The sequence below is a fragment of the Neopelma chrysocephalum genome, unplaced genomic scaffold (assembly GCF_003984885.1).
Source record: "Neopelma chrysocephalum unplaced genomic scaffold, ASM398488v2 Primary Assembly neopelma1_97, whole genome shotgun sequence".
NCBI classification, from domain to species: domain Eukaryota; kingdom Metazoa; phylum Chordata; class Aves; order Passeriformes; family Pipridae; genus Neopelma; species Neopelma chrysocephalum.
Genome location: NW_020897760.1, coordinates 624,338 through 645,287, shown reverse-complemented (window position 1 = coordinate 645,287; position 20,950 = coordinate 624,338). Strand labels below are relative to the sequence as shown.

At 40.9% G+C, this 20,950-nt stretch overlaps 1 protein-coding gene across 2 annotated transcripts; it reads left to right on the top strand.

The window, feature by feature from the left end:
• Positions 1–636: 636 nt before the first annotated feature.
• On the top strand, positions 637–14,162 carry TM2D1 (TM2 domain containing 1). Of its 2 annotated transcripts, XM_027694503.1 has the most exons (7): positions 637–733; positions 888–1,076; positions 2,550–2,621; positions 4,971–5,079; positions 9,386–9,477; positions 11,929–12,002; positions 13,205–14,162. In XM_027694503.1, exons 1-7 carry the CDS (start codon positions 652–654, stop codon positions 13,313–13,315), a joined length of 729 nt encoding a protein of 242 aa, XP_027550304.1. In that variant the 5' UTR covers positions 637–651; the 3' UTR covers positions 13,316–14,162. The 2 variants fall into 2 exon arrangements, with proteins under 2 accessions (XP_027550304.1, XP_027550305.1); XM_027694504.1 differs by lacking the exon at positions 637–733 and having other exon boundaries at positions 737–1,076; positions 2,548–2,621; positions 13,205–13,444.
• The last annotated feature ends 6,788 nt before the right edge of the window (positions 14,163–20,950 follow it).

The following is a 20,950-nucleotide window of genomic DNA, read 5'->3' as shown; positions in this document are numbered from 1 at the left end:
AAATAACTGTTAAGGAAGTGAGAAAAGGAAAAGGTTTGTAATCACCGCCAAATACCTTACAAAGAGCACATGCTGATGAAGATAAAAGCTTGCCTGCTCCAGGTATTAATTATTCATTTAAAAAATTGAAATAAAAAGTGTTTTTAACAATGCACAATTTCATGCAAAAATAGAGTAACAGTTTCAAAGTATTTCCTTAATCCGAGTGCTGTGGGTGTGGTGGACACAGTGCCAGCACATCAGGTCCACCTGGCTGCCAGGGAATGTCCCAGCCCAGGTTAACCTGGTTTGGCAGGTGCTGGCAGGTCACACCTTTAACTTCTCTTGGGGTTTTTAAACTTATTTTAAAGTACCCAGCAAACTCCAGACGCCACCAGGAACACCTACACGTGCGATTTCACTAGGTGGGCCAACACCCGTCAGTGTTTGGAAGGGCGGGGAGGGTTCATATCACGTTCTTCCCTCATCGGGCCCCGCCACCCTCCACTCGGTTCAGGGCGCGTCCTGCCCGCGGTGCCATCACCCGGAGCAGCCGCAGCCCCGCTCCGAGAGGCTCCTCGCGATTGCTCACAGCTCCCCTCGGTTTCCCCCACCGTCCCCACACCTCCCCTGGGCCGGACGCCTCACGCCTGACATCTTTAGTCAGGGCAGATGGCGGTGGTGGGCGCGGCCATCTTTACTCAGGGCACGGCCCCGCCCGTCCCTCCGCTGGACCCTGCGAGCGCCATCTTGGGTAAGGGCGCGCTCTGCCCTCATCGCTGCCTCAGCAGCCATATTTAATAAGGTCACCCCACGCCCCTCAATACCCCCTCCAAAAAACCCAAACCCCCAAACCTCCCCTTAGCACCCCACAAACATCCCGGGGTACTCCCCGTTTCTTCCTGCAGCCAGCGCGGGCTCCCACCGCGGCCGGGCCGTTCCGCTCCTCCCCGGTCAGCTGACGGCGGCGGTCCCGTCATGGCCGCCCGGAGCGGCGCGGCTGAGGTGCGGGTGCTGCTTCTCCTCTGGTTCGCAGCCCTGGAGGGAGCGGCGGGCTCGGAGCCGTCGCTTAAGTGCGAGGAGCTGCGGATGGGACAATATCCTGAGCGGAGCCGGGGCCCGGGCCGGGGCGGGGGGTGGTGGTCGTGGTGATGGGCCCGGTGTGAAGCGGAGGGCACCGCTTGTCCCGAGCCCCGGCTGGAGGGGAGGGGGCGGTGAGGGCCGTGAGGTGCCTGGAAAGCCTCAGGGTGGGAGCCCCGAGGGGGTCTGAGCGGGACAAGGCACCTCAGGGTGCAGGATGAGAGGAAACGGCCTCAAGCGGCACCAGGGAAAGTTCAGTTTGGTCATCAGGAGGAATTTCTTCACAGAAAGGGTGATTAGACATAGGAATGAGCTGCCAGGGAGGTGGTGCAGTCGCCATCCCCGGGGGTGTTTAAGGAAAGACTGGATGTGGCACTCAGTGCCGTCTTTTGGTTAACATGGTGGTATTTGGTCATAGGTTGAACTCGGTGGTCTCAGAGGTCTTTTCCAACCTAATTGATTCTGTGATTTCGGGCTGTGATTTCTGTGTGTGCCTCAGGGCAGGTTTGGGATGTCTCTCCCATTTTCAAGGAGAAAATCCCATGGGATAAAAGACCTCACTCCCTCACCTCTCCACCTTCTTATTTTCTGCGGGACACTAGAGTGAGACGTGGAGGCTTTTCCCTATTATTAGGGAAAGGTTCTTCCCGCAGGGGGTGGTCGGGCATTGAACAGGCTCCCCAGGGCAGTGGTTATGGCACCAAGGCTGACAGAGCTCAAGGAACATTTGGACAACGCTCTCAGGGACAGGGTGGGATTGTTGGGGTGTCTTGTGCAGAGCAGGAATTAGACTCAGTGATCCCTGTGGGTTGCTTCCAACTCAGAATATTCTGTTTTTATGCCCTACAGGGCACAGGTGTTGGGCTCTACCTGCAAGGCTCCTGCTCTCCAAGGTGCCTCAGGCCCTCTCCAGAGCATATTGGTGGATGGCAGCTAACAGTTATTCATGATCAAAAGTGTCCGGAAAGCAAATCTTGGAAAAGCTAACTTCAGCTTCTGCTTTACTTGGCTGTGGGAGTTGAAACCTCTGGAAGTCAGTTCCGGCTCAGTTTGTTTCTGCACCAAATTCCTGGCATTTCAGATGTTCGTTTTTATGTGTTCTTGGAATTTTGTACGTTCCTGTAGATTTAATCTTCTCAACCAAATGCCTCAATTTCAAGGTATTTAAATAAGGGAAGAAGACTAGATGAGGCGTGTGCAACCTTGTTGCCTTCAAATACAGAGGCTATGACTGATAAATATTGTAGTTCCTTTAGGTAGTGCTGACTGCAGCACTAATTAAACATGGGGCTTATGCGATATATTGGTGTATTAAATTGGATTAGCAGATTTGCTGCATGGTAATGTGCTGTTCCTGTTTTGGGGGATGGGTAGGAACTAACATCAAGGTGCATCTTAAATCCTCGGGGTTTAAGGAGGGTGGAATAAATTACTGTTAAACTTGTTGTAGTGTCTGATATGAAAAATGTTTTCCTCAATTACCTGAACATATATGTGTGATGAGCCTAAAATAGACAATAGCACACAGGAACCAATGAATTGCACAAATCACACAGCATATGGTAAGGATTTCTAACTTATATTGATTAACTACATTTTTCAAGGAAGTGTTCGATTTATGCATTTGTGTATCTGCTAGGTGAGCTTTACAAAGGATGGGATTAGAAATACCATTAGTCTGAAAGCCCAAAACACTTGTGTGGATTGGATGCTTTACTAAAAAGGAATAAATACATTTTCTCTGATTGGTACATTTCTAAGTGAGGTTTCTGGTAAATCTCTTCAATGTATGTTACATCCTTTAGGCTCTGTCCTGCACTGCTGTGATTAAAACAAACCATTCCTGTCATACTGATTTTGCATATAATTATTAGAAGAATTGATGTGTGACAAAACAGCCTTCAAAATCTTCTAATTTTTAAGTTTTTTTTCTTAAGGCAACATGGTGCTTTCCATTTTTACTAGGTTCTGCTGCATGAGGCTCTGTTTTGAAAGCACATTTATTTGATGATCAGTTCTGATGCACTTTAGAGTTCAACAGAAAAAATCTTAAATTGATCACTTGGTTTCCTATCTGTGTTTAACTTTTCTGATGTTCTCAGGCATTGAAATAAATGGTTTGATAGCACAGCAGTTTTGCTTTATGTGCACTCCTGTTTAAAATCATGGAATCACAGACTGGTTTGGATTGGGAGGGACCTTAAAGCTCATCCAGTTCTACCTCCCTGCCATGGGCAGGGACACCTTCCACTAGACCGGGTTGCTCCAAGCCCCATCCAGCCTGGCCTTGGACACTTCCAGGGATGGGGCAGCCACAAAATACATGTGTGCATGTTTTTCATATTTTGCTTTCCATAAGTGTTGAATGATTTTCTTTACTGGGATGTTCTGGCATAGTGAAGGTTTTCCAAATAATTTTGGCTGAAAATACTATCTAAAATGGATCATTTTTTGAGTTACTCATTCCTTTACATAATTTTTTACATTGTGTTTCTGACTATAAATGGCCAGTCAGAGATTAAAAAGACGTTATGTAGTTTGAGGCTGATCACAACTCAGATTATCAGTTGTTTAAATAAATACCCTGTGATTGTATTTAATACACTACACTTTTGAACAGGAGATAAGCTTCAGAATGGAGCAAGTTGCTAAATTAATTAATGTTGTTTTCTTTGTGCAGCATTTTTACGCATGCAGCAGTTTTTAGATTGTCCCCACAGTACTTGAGCTGCTTTTTTTTTTATTATTATTTAAGTAATAAAAAGTTAATTTCTGGACCATTCTTGAAGCCCTGCAGTTCCTAAACACCTTTGTGGGATCCATCACACAGACAAATGGGGTTAATTCAAAGCATCAAAGTGGTGTCTTTGAGTAGGAGGTTTAGAGTCTTTGGAGTGACACTGAAAAGAAAACTGTGTCTTTGTTTATATCAATACATTTTAACTGCACTGTTTTTTTTCTAAGTAACAGAAAGCACTGCTTTTTTTGATTAATTTTTTTACAAGAATGTATTTTTTTTGTATTTGCCTTAGATTAGGCACATTGATTGGTAGCATAAATGTGGGGCTTTATAGCAGTTAAGTCCAGGCATAACTGGGATATTATTTTTTTAGTCTCTATGCAATATGGATAGATACTAAAAAAAAATCCAACTCTTGCCTGTGTGCATTATTGGAAAATTTGGAAAGACCTATTGAACCTGGCTTGCAGATCAGATGGAATTAACCAACAGTATTCACAAGTACTGAAAACTGTTAGAAAGTGGGCAAAGGTCTGGGTTTTTTCTTTTAAAACAACAGACTTCAGCATTAGGGAGTGACTAATATTCTGGTAATACATTGCAAACTTTTAGCAGGTGTCATTTTCTGCTGTGATTTCCACGTTGGTTGTCCTAAGAGTCAAGGATAATGGGATAATTTGGGTAGAAAGAGACCTCAGGAAGCTGTATAGTCCAGCCTCCTGCTCAAAGCAGTGTTGGCACTGAATTCCAACCAGGTTGCTCAGGGCTTTGTGCAGTCAGACCTTGAAAACCTCCAGGGATGGTGATGACATGATTTCTCTGGGCAACTTGTTCCAGTATTTGACTGTTCTCATGATGAAAATGTTTTCTGTATGTCAGGTTCTGATTTCTCATTGACTCGTATTGAAGCCAGAGTGGGAATTACGTTAGAATTAGGGCAGCAATTAGATTTGTATATTTTGCTTAATATTTAGTAAAGAAAAAATAGAAGTTGGTCATAGGACTGGCTTAAAAAAATATTTTTAAACCATTTTGAAACCATATGTGTGTGAACTGTGCTCTGTATCAAGACTGTTCTACAGTAGAACTTAATTTGTTTCAGTTGTGTCTTGCTAGAAAAACGCTGTGATTGACAGTTATTGCTCAATTTCAAATAATTTTTTGTCCTCAGTTCAATGTCTGCCAGCACCAAATATTACTTGCAAAGATCACCTTGGCGTAGAAAAAGTCTTTACAGGACATGAAGTTGGATTTTACAAGCCTATTGAGTGTCGCAATGTGTGAGTACTCACTGGCTTTTGTGATCGTTTATCTTTGTTTTCACACTGATGTTTTTCTGAAGTCCTGTGATGTGTTGACAGAAGGAAAAAGAGAAGTAAAATAGAACCATACATGTGTTGCCCAGTAGTTAATCCTGTAATAAACAGTATAAGGATGCAACAGAGTCATGGAATGGTTTGGTTTGGAAGGGACCATAAAGCTCATCTCTTTCCAACCCCCTGCCGTGGGCAGGGACACCTTCCACTAAACCAGGTTGCTCAAAACATGCATGTTCATAAGCGAATCTGTCTCTGCCTGCACATTTTTGTTGTTGTTGTTGCTTAGTTATGTTTGTGTCTTTGCTTTACTTAGTACTTTAGCCTGGCAAAATTTTATCCCTAATGCTACGGCCACATTTCACATATGCTTAAAATCAGTACAGCTGGTGAAGGAGCTGTTGGGGACACCCCTCCATCCTATCCCAGTCCTGACAGACCCCACGGCATCAGGGAACTGATCTGGGTTGAGCTAAATTGGATCAGTTCCCCAGTTTGAGTCACAGTACAGTGGCTTCAAGTTTTGGTGCCAGCACAAGGATGAGGGTGACTCAAGAATAAAAGGGAGAGGAGAAAGGAGGGCTGGACTGGGCTGTGCTATTCAGTGCTTCATGCCAGTTTACAGTGTGCCTGTGCTGAAGTTGTAGTATGCCGGAATATTGGGGGAGCTTCAGTCTCTCCGCTTCTTCCAAAAATCTCTTTAAGGGGAACTGTTCTCTATTTTTAAACAACTTTTGTATTTAGTCAAACCCTCTCTGTCTTTTAAGAGCCTGTTTCTGGTACGTGAATGATGGACCTAGTTTTTCTAAAGCACATTGTGAGTGATGGAGAGCTCTGGATACCAATAAATGTTCCAACTGGCCAATGCTAATGATCAGCCAGCACCTGTCAGTACCATTTGTTTCTCCTTTTTCTGGGATTCATATTGGAACCTCTTTCTTTTGTCCTACTGGAATCCTTGGAAATTAAAACTCCAGCAATACTCACTGGGTATTCCTTATCACTCTGGTGGGCAAATAACTCTTATGCGGTACCAACTGCTCAATAATTTGCTTAACTTAGAAGTACAGCTCTGCCTTTTAATTTCATAAATATTTTCTCTGTATTTAGTCTTCTCAGCAGTCAAAGCTCAGCAAAGTGAAGAAAACATATTATTACGTCTAATCAAATTTCAATGCTTCAAACTAGACTTCAGTCACATTTTTGTCCAGAAACAATTGTGTTTCAGTCCCATCTGTGATGGGAAGAAGATGAGCTATACTAGCTTAATAAAATTGCTTCCTCTTTGGATTAGATGGTAATTCTTATGTTTGGAGGTTTTTTGTATACATATATTTTTGGTTTAATATATTTTCCAGAAACATTTTTTAAATGTAGCTTTTCTTTACATTTATTAATTAAAACCCAAGCCTATAGACAGAAAAATGTAATCTTTTTTATGATGTCTATAACTTGGTTGTGATGATTATTTATGATGAATAATTAATGGTTACACTGCCAAAAGAACTTGCTGTGGCTTTTCCAGTCCTGTGATTGCCAGTGTGGCATAAAGGGAAGAGCATGCTTTTGGGCTGAAAACTCCAGTAAAACACAACTGTGAAAAGAAAGAGTTACACAAGCATGTCCTTGATCAAGTCCCCAAACTAGTTAAAAATGGCAGCAAGATTAATATCACCATCTTTCATCTGTACACTTGTTTAAAAAGTGGTCCAATTACTGATAGATGTTTTCTAAGGCACTTTGAATGTTACCTAAGTGTTTGAAACATTATTTTAAGCAGGAATCTCCAGCTTAATATTACAATAATAGCCCTGCCCTTTCTACTGCTTTTTGGAGATTTTCCAGCATCTTATCTGAGTTTTGATGGAAACTGTAACTGTCTTCTGGCAGAAATAACTGCACATCATTTAACCAGAAAATTAGTTTGAGAAGGCATCTTCTCATAGCAGGATTGTCCTAGCATGGACACAGCAGGTAAATCTATCCCCAGCTTTTGGAAAGGACAAATCAGCAAGCTGTCCTTAGCCAAAACTGTAATTTAGATAACAGTTCCGGGATCCAGTTATTTTAGAGCAAGACCAGGAGATGTTGTATGTTTGTGTAAGTGGTTGTGTTCAAGTTCAGTTACTCCTTGTGATAATTCAAGGAAAAGCTTGTAAGTGCTAATAAGATTGCTCCAACAAAGAAGTACTGGGAGTCAAGATTGCTTAGGTTTGGCTTTAGTTTGATGTTTTGGAGGTTGATTTTACTTTTTGGCCAAATTCTACAATCCCCCAGATTGGCCTTCTATAATGTATTTTGCTTAATATGCAGAGGCCCTGATTCTGCAGACTTTAAATGTCCATTGTTCAAGTGTTGCCAGTCCAGGGAAGGAGCCCATGAAATGGTAATCTTTGAAATTCATGAGGTTCAGTGTGGAGAGGTCTCTGAGCAGAGATGAGAGACCCCAAAAGAGTGAGCCAAAGCAGTACCGGATATTATCAACTGCTAAGGAAGAGTTGGAAGGAAAAGTTTGTAACATGGCATCTGGAAGAAAGATACGCAGAAAAAGTGAAGGTACTTTACATGATGCTGAGAAGCAAGAAAAAAATCAGAAGAGGAACTGAATAGAAATTGTGTCTTTTACCCAATTGTAGAAATTCCTTCAGATGCCTGGGACATGTCATTTTCCTACTCACTGGTTTAGTCTTCAGTGCATGTTTTTATCTGAAAGACTAAGACAAATGAAATACAAAAGTGGATGCAGCCTTGTTGCAGTATGCTCATGCTTCCACTTCATACTGTATTTCTTCTCCCTGTCAGTTTGATGTTGATGAGGTTACAGACTGCTCTGCTTTTAAAAACATCTCAGTGCATAGGCAAGTGCTCAGTTTATTACTGGTTTGATCAGGAGCATCTCAAATTAAACCACGTTCCCTTTTATGTAAGCTTTTTTTATGCTTTAGTGTCCTTGGAGGGCTGTTGACACTTTGTAGCTGATAAACAATTTCCAACAGTTTACCTCAACTTTAAATAAACCCATAAGTGTTCTTTACAGTGGCAACAAGGCAGTTCTAAAGATGATAATTTACATCACATGAGATTCCAGGAATGCCCAGTGTGTTCTGTGTTGCTAATAAACACCAAGTAACAAATATTGAGGTAAGAGTCATGATTTAATCACTTAATGTTGCCATTAAGTCTTAAAGTCAGTAAATCTTGATAATAAGCAAAAAGGTAGATCTTTACTTGGCATTGAAAATGCTTAATAAAGGTGCTTGGACTTTTGTCAGCTACTGTCTTTTTGAAACTCTGTTTTATTCAACTGTCAACCAAGAGTTTAATTTGGGCCTATTAAATAATTGCTGGCATGTAGTTATGCACTTATCAAAACAGTGAATTATTGAATATTTTTAAGTTCTAATTACCTTTGGGTTTGCTTTCAGAAGCTCCGTGTTCGCCGAGGCAGCAAGTTCTGGTATCGAGAGCGATATGTTTTTAGCTGCCTTATTAATGTAAAGTTCACATCAGCAGGGACTGGAGTTACAGGTGGTTTGGTGGCTGCATCGCTCCAGCTGTTGGCAAGAAAGGTGCCAATTAGGACAAATCTCAAAAAGTCTGTTGTATCTGTTTATGTTGTATGACTAACCATGGGAAGCTTAACTTAGAATGCCTCTCTACCCCTGTACATCTTTATATAGTCAATAGTTCTTTTCATTGTAAGTTGGTGCCTTTAAGAGTGTAGTGAGTGGATACATGACTTATTCTCTTTGCTGAATCCTTCCTGTAGCTTCTTCAGCCAGTGGCCATGGTTCATTTCTCCTTCAGATCTCGTTGCAATTACTGTCTCTGCTGACACCTCACCTGTCTGTCCTGTTCCTCTCGATTTGGCTGCGTGTGAGACTAATGCCTGCAGACAGTATTCACACACCTCCTGGCTTTCTGGGCTTGTCTCAGTAGGGCTGAACTGTTAGGAAGTGCTCTGTGAAACTGGGGACGGATCAGCAACTGAATTATGTCTTGACAAGAAATCATCATTTAGTTTCAGAATAATCTGTATTCTGCAAGAGTACACTTGAGTTGCAGCGGCTGAGGTTGCTTTATGGAGGATGCCTTCCCAGTTTGAAAGCTTAACATTATCAGTTCTGTGGCCGTTAATTGAAGATAAATAACAAGGCTGTTGTTTTTTTAAAACTGAAGCAGCAGGAAAATGAGTCACTACTTTAATAGTCAAAAGTATGAGTGGATATATTTTGCAGTCATTACCTACATTGCTTGTTTCTTTTGGCAGAAATGGATACTCCTACAAAGTGGCAGTGGCTCTGTCCTTATTTCTTGGATGGTTGGGAGCAGATAGATTTTATCTAGGCTATCCTGCATTAGGTAAGTTTATTCCTTTTCTTTGAGGTAAAGCTTGTTATTATGACTAAATTGTATGTGTATATTCATATTTTAGGTAATGAACACCGGTAGTCATAGTTTTAATATTTACAGCTAGAATCCTTACTTTATTGTCAAGATAAAATGCTGCATTATCCTCAGCCTGCTCTTCTGTTGGAGTGGTGACAAATGGATATATAGTTGTCCAACAGATAAAATCCTAATAAGCAAATGTGGTTATTGCTGTTCATAGTTTTGTTTTGCATTGATGTTTACCACAGCATTCTTTGGGAGGCACTGGAACACAAGTGGGTTTGACTCATGTGCCAGCTACTTAAATGAGGCTTGATTTTACCAGAAAAATAGCACACAAATTTACAGTAAACCTGGTGTTTTGGGAGATGGAATTTATTCTGGCAAATGCATAGCTTCAAGATAAATCACACTGTTAACAGTTCTGCAGAAGCTGGGACTTTTAATAAGATCTCCCTCTGGTTGGTATTTTTAGGACCTGATTCCCAGGATGATGGTGCCACTGACTTTTAAATAGTTAATAATTAAAAAACCTGTGTGTTAGAACTATTTTCACTGGCCTTGTTTCTGAGCTGGGCAAAGGGAGTCAATTTAAGTGTAGACAGCATGGAGCAATGATTTGGAAAAAGCTATGTGTCTTACTGTCACTTCAGTTATGAATTTTGAGTTTCTGCCCATTAAATGCAAACACTTTTTTTTTTTAATGACATTACCTGTCCTTCTCAATAATCTTGTGTTAACATTCATGTCTTTTATCCCTGAGATTCTGTGATTAGCACTGACTTTGTCCATCTGTTTCACAAAAAGATACATTTTTGGAAGCAGTCAGTAAGGTGCATCTTTTTGTAATATCAATGGATTTGCAATAATAATTTGCAATAATTATTTTGTAATATATTGTAGTAATATATAGATTTATAAATCCTTAATTCTCACATGGAAGTTCTTCATGGCTCATGCTTTAACCCTACTGGAATATACTGTAGCCAGTAGCCAAAGTTAAGACCTAAAATTAAACTTTTCCAAAGCTAAGTTTTCTCTCTTTTGAAAGGTAAAGAAGACAAAAGCAAATAGGTAAGAGTAGAAAAGATTAAAAGAATAAAAACACACTGGATTCCATGACAGTGGCTGATTGGGGATTTTTTTAGGTCATCCAGGCCTTGGTAAAAAGTGGTTAAGAAAGGTTAATGGCATTGAAATATTTTTGCAAGTGTAGTGAAGAGTGTAAATGCTCTTCGGTTTATTTTTTTTTCCATCTCTTTTGCTTAAAGAGCACACAAATACAAACAAGCTATTGAGTATGAAGAAATCAGGAAAGCAACTTCTTCCTCTCCCACACACTGTGAACTAAACCATCAGTTATTAATGCAGAAGAGCACTATTTTTCCCTTCATGCTTTAGAGCAGTTTATTTTCTCAGTGTGATCTGCTGGTGGGGAGGGAAGTGAGGAGGAAGAAAAAAGCCAACTTTACCCTGCACTCCAGAAATAAATGCCAGGTTCAGAAACATTTCTTCTCCATCCAGTTTCTTCTCAGGTGAATTAGAGCTGCTGCTGGAACCAGCAATGGTAAGAGACCTGCTGGATTCCTCAAATGCCAGCTGGTACTGGGACACCTTCCACTAGACCAGATTGCCCAGAGCTCCATCCAGCCTGGCCTGAATGCTTCCAGGGATGGGGCAGCCACAGCTTCTGTGGGCAACCTGTGCCAGGGCCTCACCACCCTCATAGTCAGGAATGCACATGGGTTTTTCTTCCAATCAGCTGAAAGACCATCCAACTACTACTCTTTCATCTTCTTGGTCATTAGGAGTTTTCCCCTGTTCTCTTTGCAGTGTTGCAGAGATTATGAACTGTCTCCCTGGAGTTTAGTTCCATCTTGCCAACTATGGGAGCTATATCCAGACAGTGGGATGCTCTTCCTGCAGTGTGGATGCAGTTATTCTCCTCTTCTTTTTCATAGACAGCCTCATAAACAGGGCTGGGGGAGAGGAGGTGGTTTGTGGGACATGTTGCTGCTTTGGAGAGAGGGATAACCAAGATGTTTGCCTAAAATGATACTTAAAATATATATAGTTCTCACTGTATTATGTTTATTGCACAGAAAACTATTGACATTAAAAAAAATTAAATTTTAAGACATCCTCTCTCTTCTGAGGGCATTTTCCAAATGAAGTCTACTTTGCAGGGCATCTTCCAATGAAACATTTATCTGGTAGTTACTATTCTGATATACTTTAAATCTTCAACTTCAGGTCTATTTCTAGATGTGTGTGTGTGTGTATATATATATATATTTATATAATATATATATTTGATGGGAAGGGGAGAGAGTTGAGATGTGATTGCCACCAGAAACATGTGAACTTCATAGTGGTTGCTTAAAGTTGCAGTTAAATTTTATTTTTATTTTTATTTTTCAGGTTTGTTAAAGTTCTGCACTGTAGGATTTTGTGGAATTGGGAGCCTAATTGATTTCATACTTATTTCAATGCAGGTAAGTCAGAGTTTTCAAAACAAGAAATAAATCTCTGTTTGTTAAAGCTGTCATTTGATTGCTAATAGTTCGTTAGCATTTTAGCCTTAAGAACCTTTATGTATTGAAAAATCAAGGCATTTTTTTTGGCTCTGTTTGGAGACTGATGTCGTAGAATATAGACACGAAATATCAATATATTTGCTGTTGCAATTAAAAATTAGACTAGCTGTTTTTAAATACTTATAGTGAAGAGTACCATAAATTCACTTTATCAGAACCTCTTTATGTGACACTAGAGTGTTGGACTCAGCATGAGATGTCCTGCTGTTCCCAGAATCCTAAAGTTCTGTGTTTGCATGTGCATTATACTCATGACAGAAGACATTGCCACTTTTCTTTTCTGCCTCTCCTCCAAATACAAGTCGCAGATCACCTGAGAGCTGTGACTGTAGCGTTCATGAGAGTGAAATCCCCAGCTGGAGTGACATCTTGTGACATCATGAAATTGCCAAATTGTCTTATTCTACAGTGCAGCCATTTAGCATGAATTGCAAACTGCCTTTCATGAAGTTAAACTCCATTGTGGATATAGGAGTTGTTTCTATGGGTTTATAGGAGAATATTTGAAAGTGTAAATCTTTGTATATTTGTGTGCATCTTTGTCTTTTCTGTGCATTCTCAAATTCCTTTCTATGCTATCACAGTGATCTTGCCTCAGAGCACTTACAGATCAAGTTGAGAGTATCTTTCATCTCTCCTTGTTGATCTCCCTGGTGACCCCACATCAATTTAGTACTTCAGAACAAAAAACTCCATGATATTCTCTACTTCTCTTAATTCCTTACCTGTGCCGTGTTTCAAAGATACTTGTCATCAGCCTAATTCTCTACTGCAGACCCTCCTTTGTTCAAGAAAAGTGGTTTGGAGCCCACTCATTTGTTAACCTGATTTTGTGACTCAAATCCTCACCAGATTAACTGAGTCCCAGCGCCTGGCTGTGTAATTTGGTTGATTAGAAGCCCAGGGGAAATGTTCCTTCTGAGACAGCGCTCGCTAAAACAGTTAAACTGCAGCATAACTTCAAAATAAATCTAGTTTCTGTTTGACTAATTAAGCATGACTAATTTTATGATGGGAAAATTAGCAGTAATTGAGACATTAGCACAAAGTATATATTTCACTTCATATTGAAAAGTCTTGGTTCTCTTTTTCTCTTGCAGATCGTTGGACCTTCCGATGGCTCCAGTTACATCATAGATTACTACGGTGCGAGGCTCACACGGCTCACCATCACCAATGCAACTTTCAGGAAAATGCAGACCTATCCCTAGTCCTGGCAGTAATTGTCACAAATCCATAGGGGCAGTTTATTTCTCCAGCTGGATCCAGTTGTCCACTGGAATTGCTGAGGACTGATTAATTGCACTTCATCAGAATGGAATATTAAATGTACCTTGAACGAAGATGATCAAATATGGAAGTTCCTCAAGAGCATGAGTTTACCTCAGAGGTCTAACTTTGTGGCTGCTCTATTTCTGGGAGCACAGAGTTTCTTGCTAAGTTATATTATTTGTGAAATGTGCAGACTTTTGCACTGATGTTCTGTGTCTGTAAGTATAATTTAGTGTTACAGAGAACTGGAAAAAGAGTGAATGGGCCAGGATTACACTTGGGATCTGTTCTATAACAGTTTCGAAAGTGGCAGTTTGGAAATTAACTTAAATGTCCCAAACCACACAAACTGCCTTTCTTTCTATCCTGTTAAAATCCAAATAGCCCCAAGTCTTGTTCTGGTGTATCCTGTGAAATTCTGTTAATTGAAATAATTACTTCTGTAAAACTTGAAGACAAATTTTGGTCAAATAGCAAAATTTGGTCAGTGCTGATCAACAGTAAAAAGTATGGAGGCATAAAAAATAGAATCGTAGAGGACACATAACAGAAAGTGAGGGTGGATGTTGACATGGCCTGAGGTTAGAAGAGGAAATAATTGTTCTGCTTATTTTGATTTTTTGATTGCTGCTTATTTGATTTTTTTTCTTTACTCCTTTGCAACCATCCACAGTGAAATACATACCTTCTTTTTCTGAAAATAAATTGGTGCATGTGTTTGACAGCTACAGAGTGTCAAAAGAATGAATTCTTTGTACTAATAAAGCCCTTAAAAGGTTCTTTTTTTGGATCACTTGTGTTTCTGTGAAATAATTCTGTGTCCTTCAAAGTCATTTGACCAGAGTTTTTAGAACAACTGAGACTTCCCACATTGTTCCTTTAAAGAAAAGTATATACACACAGAGACAGAAAACAGAATCTTCACATTATTTGACTAATTTTAAACATTCGCTTTACCTTCTAAGGAAAACTGGCAGTAACTGAGTGAGAAATCCACGTGATAGAAACTATAGTCAAGATTTTTTCAAAAATTAGGGCTATTCTGTTTTTTAACTGAAACTTTCAAAACATTATAATGTGTCCACAAAGGGTATCTTTAAGAGAATTACCAAAAATGAGATTCCTAAATTGATTTTTTTAAAGCACAATTTGTGGTTTTTAGTCTCCTTTTAACCCACAGTAAGCCCAGTGCACAGAAAGCTTTGTAAAGAAATCCTGTTTTTTTTCCAAATCAGCGTAACCTGACATATCACGTAATGAGAATAAACCACAAGGAATACTTTGTGCTTAACATTAATTCCTTCCTTCACGAAAGAAAGACGTGGTTTTGGAATACTTCCTACCATGCATTTTACTTGTGGGTTCAAAGAGACAAGAACACTCTGTTACAGCTCCCTTCCCTTGCTTGATATTTGTTGCACCTCCCTTTGGTCTCTCTCACTGAATGCTCTTTGTGCACATCAGTTTTGTTCCCTGAAATACTTTGAAAAACAGACAGGAAGTGGATAGAAAATAGATGTTTGAATCAAATAAGATCTCCTGTCTAAGATCATCCTGTGACTTGTCTGCTTTTTGTTTTTTCACCCTGAAGCTGATAATGAAGCTGTGAAAATAGGAAGATGTCATGGATGTTATAATAAAAAAATAGCCTTGGGCAATTTATCACACAAGGTTTCATTCTAAAATGTGTCTCCAGGTGTACAAGTAGCAGAGGGCTTGACTTGGTGATTTCAGCAGTCCATCCTGTGCTTCGTTGTCTATGAAAGAATCTGGGACCTATTTTATGTGAATCTGATGAAAATATAATTGATTACAAAGTCCATCAGATAGTTTGTTAATCCCAGAAGCCAAGTAGCCATCAGAGAGAAAGATCTGCTATTCCAAGTTGCAGTGTTTCTGCAGAAAGAGAGATGTGCCAGCCAATCCAGGAAATAAAAGCTGCAGGGGGATTCTTCCCTCCTGGAGCTCTGGTTTGTGATCCAGTGTATGGTCATGCCAGGACTGCACTGCTCTGTCATCACAGGCAGAATCCAGCCACAGGCGACCAGACAGAGCAATTTAATTCTCTCCCCTTTAAGTTGTATTCTAATTCATCCTCTGTCTTGTACTGACAACTTTCCACTTCATCCACAGCCCTCTCCAGTGTCTATGAAGCCTTTTAGAAACTAGTGCCACAGATGGTACAACCCTCGGAACTTGTGTGGGATGCTACTGCGGTTCTGTTCCATTTCTGAACGCACATTTCTGCATTTCTGTATTGCTCCTTCAGTTGAAGTGGAGAGAGGGTTAAATGAGCGAGCAGATAATACTGCAGGGCCAGGAGAGAGTTAGTGAGGTCTTTGTTTTCATCTTGTAATTGTCAGATATGGCATGTTTACCATAAGGGCTGTGAAAAGTGTGATGCAAGATGTAAAGCTGTCCCTCTGTGTTAATAATAAATTGGCTACAGGAATATTTATCAAAATGTCTGTCCGATGATGATTTTCTGTGTTGCTGCCTGCTTTAGCTTCTCCTGTCAATCAACTTGTCCATCCTAATGTTTCTGTAGTTCTGATTGCACTGGAATAATATTCTCTCTGGATTGTTTTCCCCAAAACAGTTGCAAAGCAATGCAAATAATTAGACAATGTAGTATGTCATCCTCCTGCCTTGTTCTCAGATAAAATGATATCTGCTGGCCTTGCAGATAGTCAGGAATCCTTTCAACATTCCAACAAGACAGAGAAATACTATTTTGTATCTGTAAAATTAAAGAACATAAAAAATAAAGGCCAGAGTTTAAAACAAGAATTTGAAGTGCCTAAGCTTTAAAACTCATATGAAGTTGTTCACTGAAGATGCTGCGGATCCTGGCCAGGCATGAAATCCAGATCTTCCCAAAGTACAGATACAGTTCAGTCATTGCAAAAATGACCCTATAAACTGTCCTTTTTTCCTCCTTTTTTTTAAATGTTAATTTTAGGACTTTCTGCAATGTGCTTAACTGTGATCTGAAGGAGCAGGAGCTGGGAGAAACATCCAGCTTTGGGCACTTGACGTTCATTCCCACAGTGCAAAATAGGTGTGCTTACTCTGCATTAGTAAATGTCTTTGGGTTGTATTTCTTCAGTTAGGTCAATCTGTGCATCTTTCACTTGTGTTCAGAGCTCATTTTCAAAAAAAAAAAGTGGATCTAGAGATATTTTAGAACAAACTAGTTATTGCTCCTGGGATTTAAATCACAACTATGCCACAGCAACTTCCTGTGACAGTATTTATGTTATCCTCACTGTTTCCCTCTCCACCACCACCCACTACTTATTACGTGAAGATATCACTGCTGCTTTCAGGACCTGATAACACCTTAAATGTTAGCTTTTATTCTGTTTCCAAAGATGTATTCCTGTACGTCTGCCAGTAAAACTTCTCAGCTCCACAGGAAAGTCTTTGTATTTGAAATGCTCCCTTAGAATTTTTTTTTTTGAGAACATCTGTTGTCACCCCATCAAGAATTGTTTCCTTTGTTCCTCAGGAGTATATTCAGTTATATTTGCTTGCACAGCCATGTCTATTCAGTCTGCTCCCATCTCCTTTCTGTGTTTTTGAGATTTTTTAATTTTAGATGCGTTAGGTGTTCAGGCCATCTCTGCACTGTTGCTTGCTCTGCAGTTTTCAAACCTGTTTCCTCCAGAAGATTATGTTAAATACAATAAAGTTGGGTGCTCAAGCACCCAGTTGGGGAAATTCCAAAGGCAAGACTGTGCATTTCCATTGCCTCATAGGACTGTTGCTAATTGTGTGATTGCTAATTATGTCACTAATGCATCATACAGACTTTCAGTGTCATCTCATCCCTAACTACTCTGCCATTTTCATTATTATAAATGGTCACTATATGGCTTCTTTAAAAAATGCATAATTTAAATCCATTTAATTCATGCTCTTTAACTAGCTACCTTGTTCTGGGTTCAACCTGCATCAGAGTCTGCCAAGAAGTGAAATATAGGAGATTATTCTGTTTGCATCTTCTGCCTGAATCCGAGGAGAAAAAATAGCTTAACTTTAGGCATATGCTTAAATGTTTTGCTAGACTGAAATTTGATCAATGCTCTTCCCACTTTCTTCCTCTCAATCCATCTGTGTTACCCAGAGAACCTTTCTAATCTCTGGGAATTATAAAAGAAAATCACACTCTGTAGGGAAACCTCAGCACTGACAGTGTGAATGGCTAATGGTATTTGATACAGCTCTCTGATGCCCCACGTGTCCCAACTTTTTTTCACCTCAAAGCTGCTTTTTGTTGCCTTTTGTTCATAAATCTATCTGTCCATGTAGCAGCTCCCTCTGGACATCCTGCCCCAATTCTTCAAGTACTTCTAGGAGGAGTTGGACTCTTCAGAGCTGTATCAACCATGTAGAAATGTCACGGCATCAGATCAGGGAATCTGATAAATCCGAAGGAAAGACCCGTTGGGGAGCAGTAGATGTCAGTAAGAGGAGGTTGTAGGCTCGTTTCTGCAGAAAGAATCTGAAACTCAAGCCCGCGTTGTCTCTCTGCCTTCTGCTTCCTGAAGGTGGAGCCAAACCCCCTATCAGATCCCCAGATCTTCCCAAGTTGTTCTTTATCACACAGCAAATACTTAGCACGCCGGTATTTTTCCTTGCACCACAGAGAAAACTGGAAAGTGGCTGCGAGGATTCTGTCTGGCCAAGATGCACTGTGCTCACTCTAGGTCTAAGACTGCAGCAAAGGAAAAGAAATCCAAGGATAAAAGGACACTCAGAATGCTGTTTGCACCATATGTGATGGAGATTTAGTTCCATAAACTCCAAACAAAATAAAACATTTAAAAAATACTGCTTGTCTCAAATACAAACTCCTTGCTTTCCCCAGGATTCTGATTCTAACTCTTTGTGCTTCATTAAAATCTTGAACATCCACGTGCTCCAATAACTCTCCGTGATCCATCTGAATGGCTGCTTTCAGGACTGCAGTACTCTCTGAGCAGCACATTCCTCGGGCTCTGCAGATGCATATGACACAGCAGAATTTTAGGCAGTATAAGAATTATAAAGCTCACTTTCCATTACTGTAATTGCTATATAAATCCTACCTTAGAACAGGCCTATTTAACCTTGGTTTGGGCTGAGACCTGGTCCAAGTCTGATAAGTTGAACACCAAATTATTTTTCTTTTTTTTCTCCTTTTCTCTGCAGTATCGTAACTTAGTGGGCAACGGGGTGAGGAGGGAGATGGGATCCAGTGCGTCCTCTGCCTCTGCCAGGGGGTGGCTGCAATCAGGCAAAATACCTGTCCCCAACCAACAGCAGGACGAAATGAGCTGTGCATTTTGTTCCATGTGAAAAGCACCGTTTCTCCCCTTGGAACCTGTGGCTGCTCCTCATACACAGCTGCACTCGGAGCAGGTGTGTGAGACAGCTCAGAGGCAGACAGTCCACAGAGCAGGGCAAGGAGGGCTGGGGTAAACCTTCACAGCCTGCACCCTTTGGAGGGCTGGAGCAGGAATTCCCATTTTTCATGTAACTTGCACCAGCTCGATGAAAGTGAAGGTAATGGGTGCCCTGGTGCTTCCCCCTTGGGGTGCTGAGGTGCCTTGAGCTGCTGCCAGTTGCCTTTCTGGTTAAAGCATTCAAAAATTGTGATAGGAGAAGGAGTACTGGGTTCAAAGTGAAAGAGGGGAAATTTAGGTTAGATACATACAAGAAATTCTTGACTGGGAGGGTGGTGAGGCCCTGGCACAGGTTGCCTAGAAAAGCTGTGGCTGCCCTATCTCTGGAAGTGTTCCAGGCCAGGTTGGATGGGGCTTGGAGCAACCTGGTCTAGTGGAAGATGTCCCTACCCGTGGCAGGGGGTTGGAACAAGACAGTCTTTAAGGTCCCTTGCAACCCAAACCAGTCTGTGATTCTATAATAATAAAACTGAAAAAGAAGTTGGTGGCACTATATGCAGAGGTTGGTGATATCCTGCTCCACCGCTGGAGCATGCCAGACTCCCAGCTGTAGGCCAGGGAGCAGCTTTGATATGGATAGCCATGACTTGCTCCAAAGGAACTCTTTTCCATGCCATGAACCTGTTTTGCAGTGGGTGCTTTGCCCGTGATTCAGTAAAGCCATAGGAATGAATTTATTAATGTATTCTCTTTCCTTTACACAAAGTCTTCTTCAAAGTTCCTTGGATTTACCATGGGGAAAACATGGAAAGAACATGTAAGAGGAGATCACTGAGAACTGAAGAACTGAGTGTTCACCTTGAGCCAGATGGGACTGCCCACCATATGGATTGTGTTGGCTAAGGCAGAAACCTGGGGAATGCAGAGGTGGGGGGTAATTTTTAGGGCTTTCATTCCAGGGTCCATTGATTATAACCCTATTAAGAGGCCGATGCATGCGACTTTTAAGTTATTTTGTTAACTAAGTGTAGGCAATGGATGTGTCATGCTAACAACCATAATTGCTGGTGTGTCTAACACAGTATGTAAGTACAGTAGAGTGAATTTAAAAGGTTGTGGTAATCTAAGAATGTTAAAAGGGAAATGTGTGCCTGAGGGGCGTGGGGGTTGGGGAGAAAAACGACTTACTTGACATTCACTGTCTTCCTCCCAGCTCCTTTGCTAAAGTAGGAACAGAATCGGAACAAAAAAATGTTTGTTTTACAGCTGTACCAAGTTACGGCGTGGACTCGTGCTCCCCCCTCCTCTCCCACTTGCATCAAGTACATCCTGTACTTTTGGCAACATGTTGACTGGATATTTAAAAGCTGTGAACTGTTCTGAAAGTTTCACATACTGGGTTATGGGCCATGTGTGTTTGATCAAAATTCAATTACTGCACTGTACCATGCTTGGAAACCTATCATCCCAAGTTATGAAGTATGACGAAATAGGCTAATCTAATTGGTTCAGTATGGGAGCAGTATCAACCAAGCTTGTTATGATAAATAGCTTCCTGTGTTAAAGGTTCTCTAGAGCTTAAGTATCTTGGCTCACCTCCCTCAACAAAATAAGAATAGTGTTCCCTGGGAACAGTTACATCACTGTCCCTCTCCTACATTCACAATTAAAGGTTTGTGGATTTTTTTCATCTTGCTGTTCCTTGAATAGATAAACCATGGCCATCTACCCCATTCCCCACTTCCATCTCCTCTCATTCCTCAGGTTGGGTTACATCGTGCTAACCCTGACTCTGCCTGTTCCACCACATGGCTTGAACACACTGGAAGTGTTCAAGGCCAGGTTGGATTGGGCTTGGAGCAACCTGGTCTAGTGGAAGGTGTTGGAATGAGATGGGGGGTTGGAATGAGGTGATCTTTAAGGTCCCTTCCCACCCAAACCATTGTGGGATTCTATAATTCTAAGGCAAGCTTTACCAGAATGCCAAAACCCACCGTGGGCCAAGGCTGGGGTTTGTGTGCTACTGTATCAGTACATGTGATGTGTCTGTTTGGATTTGGATTTTTGATGGTAAGTTGAATGTGGAAGCACTTTTAATCTTTCTGAGCATCTAATAAAAGAACTTTTGTACAGTGAGTTCCGCACCTATGGATTATCTTCTTGAAACTGAAATTTTAGGTCATC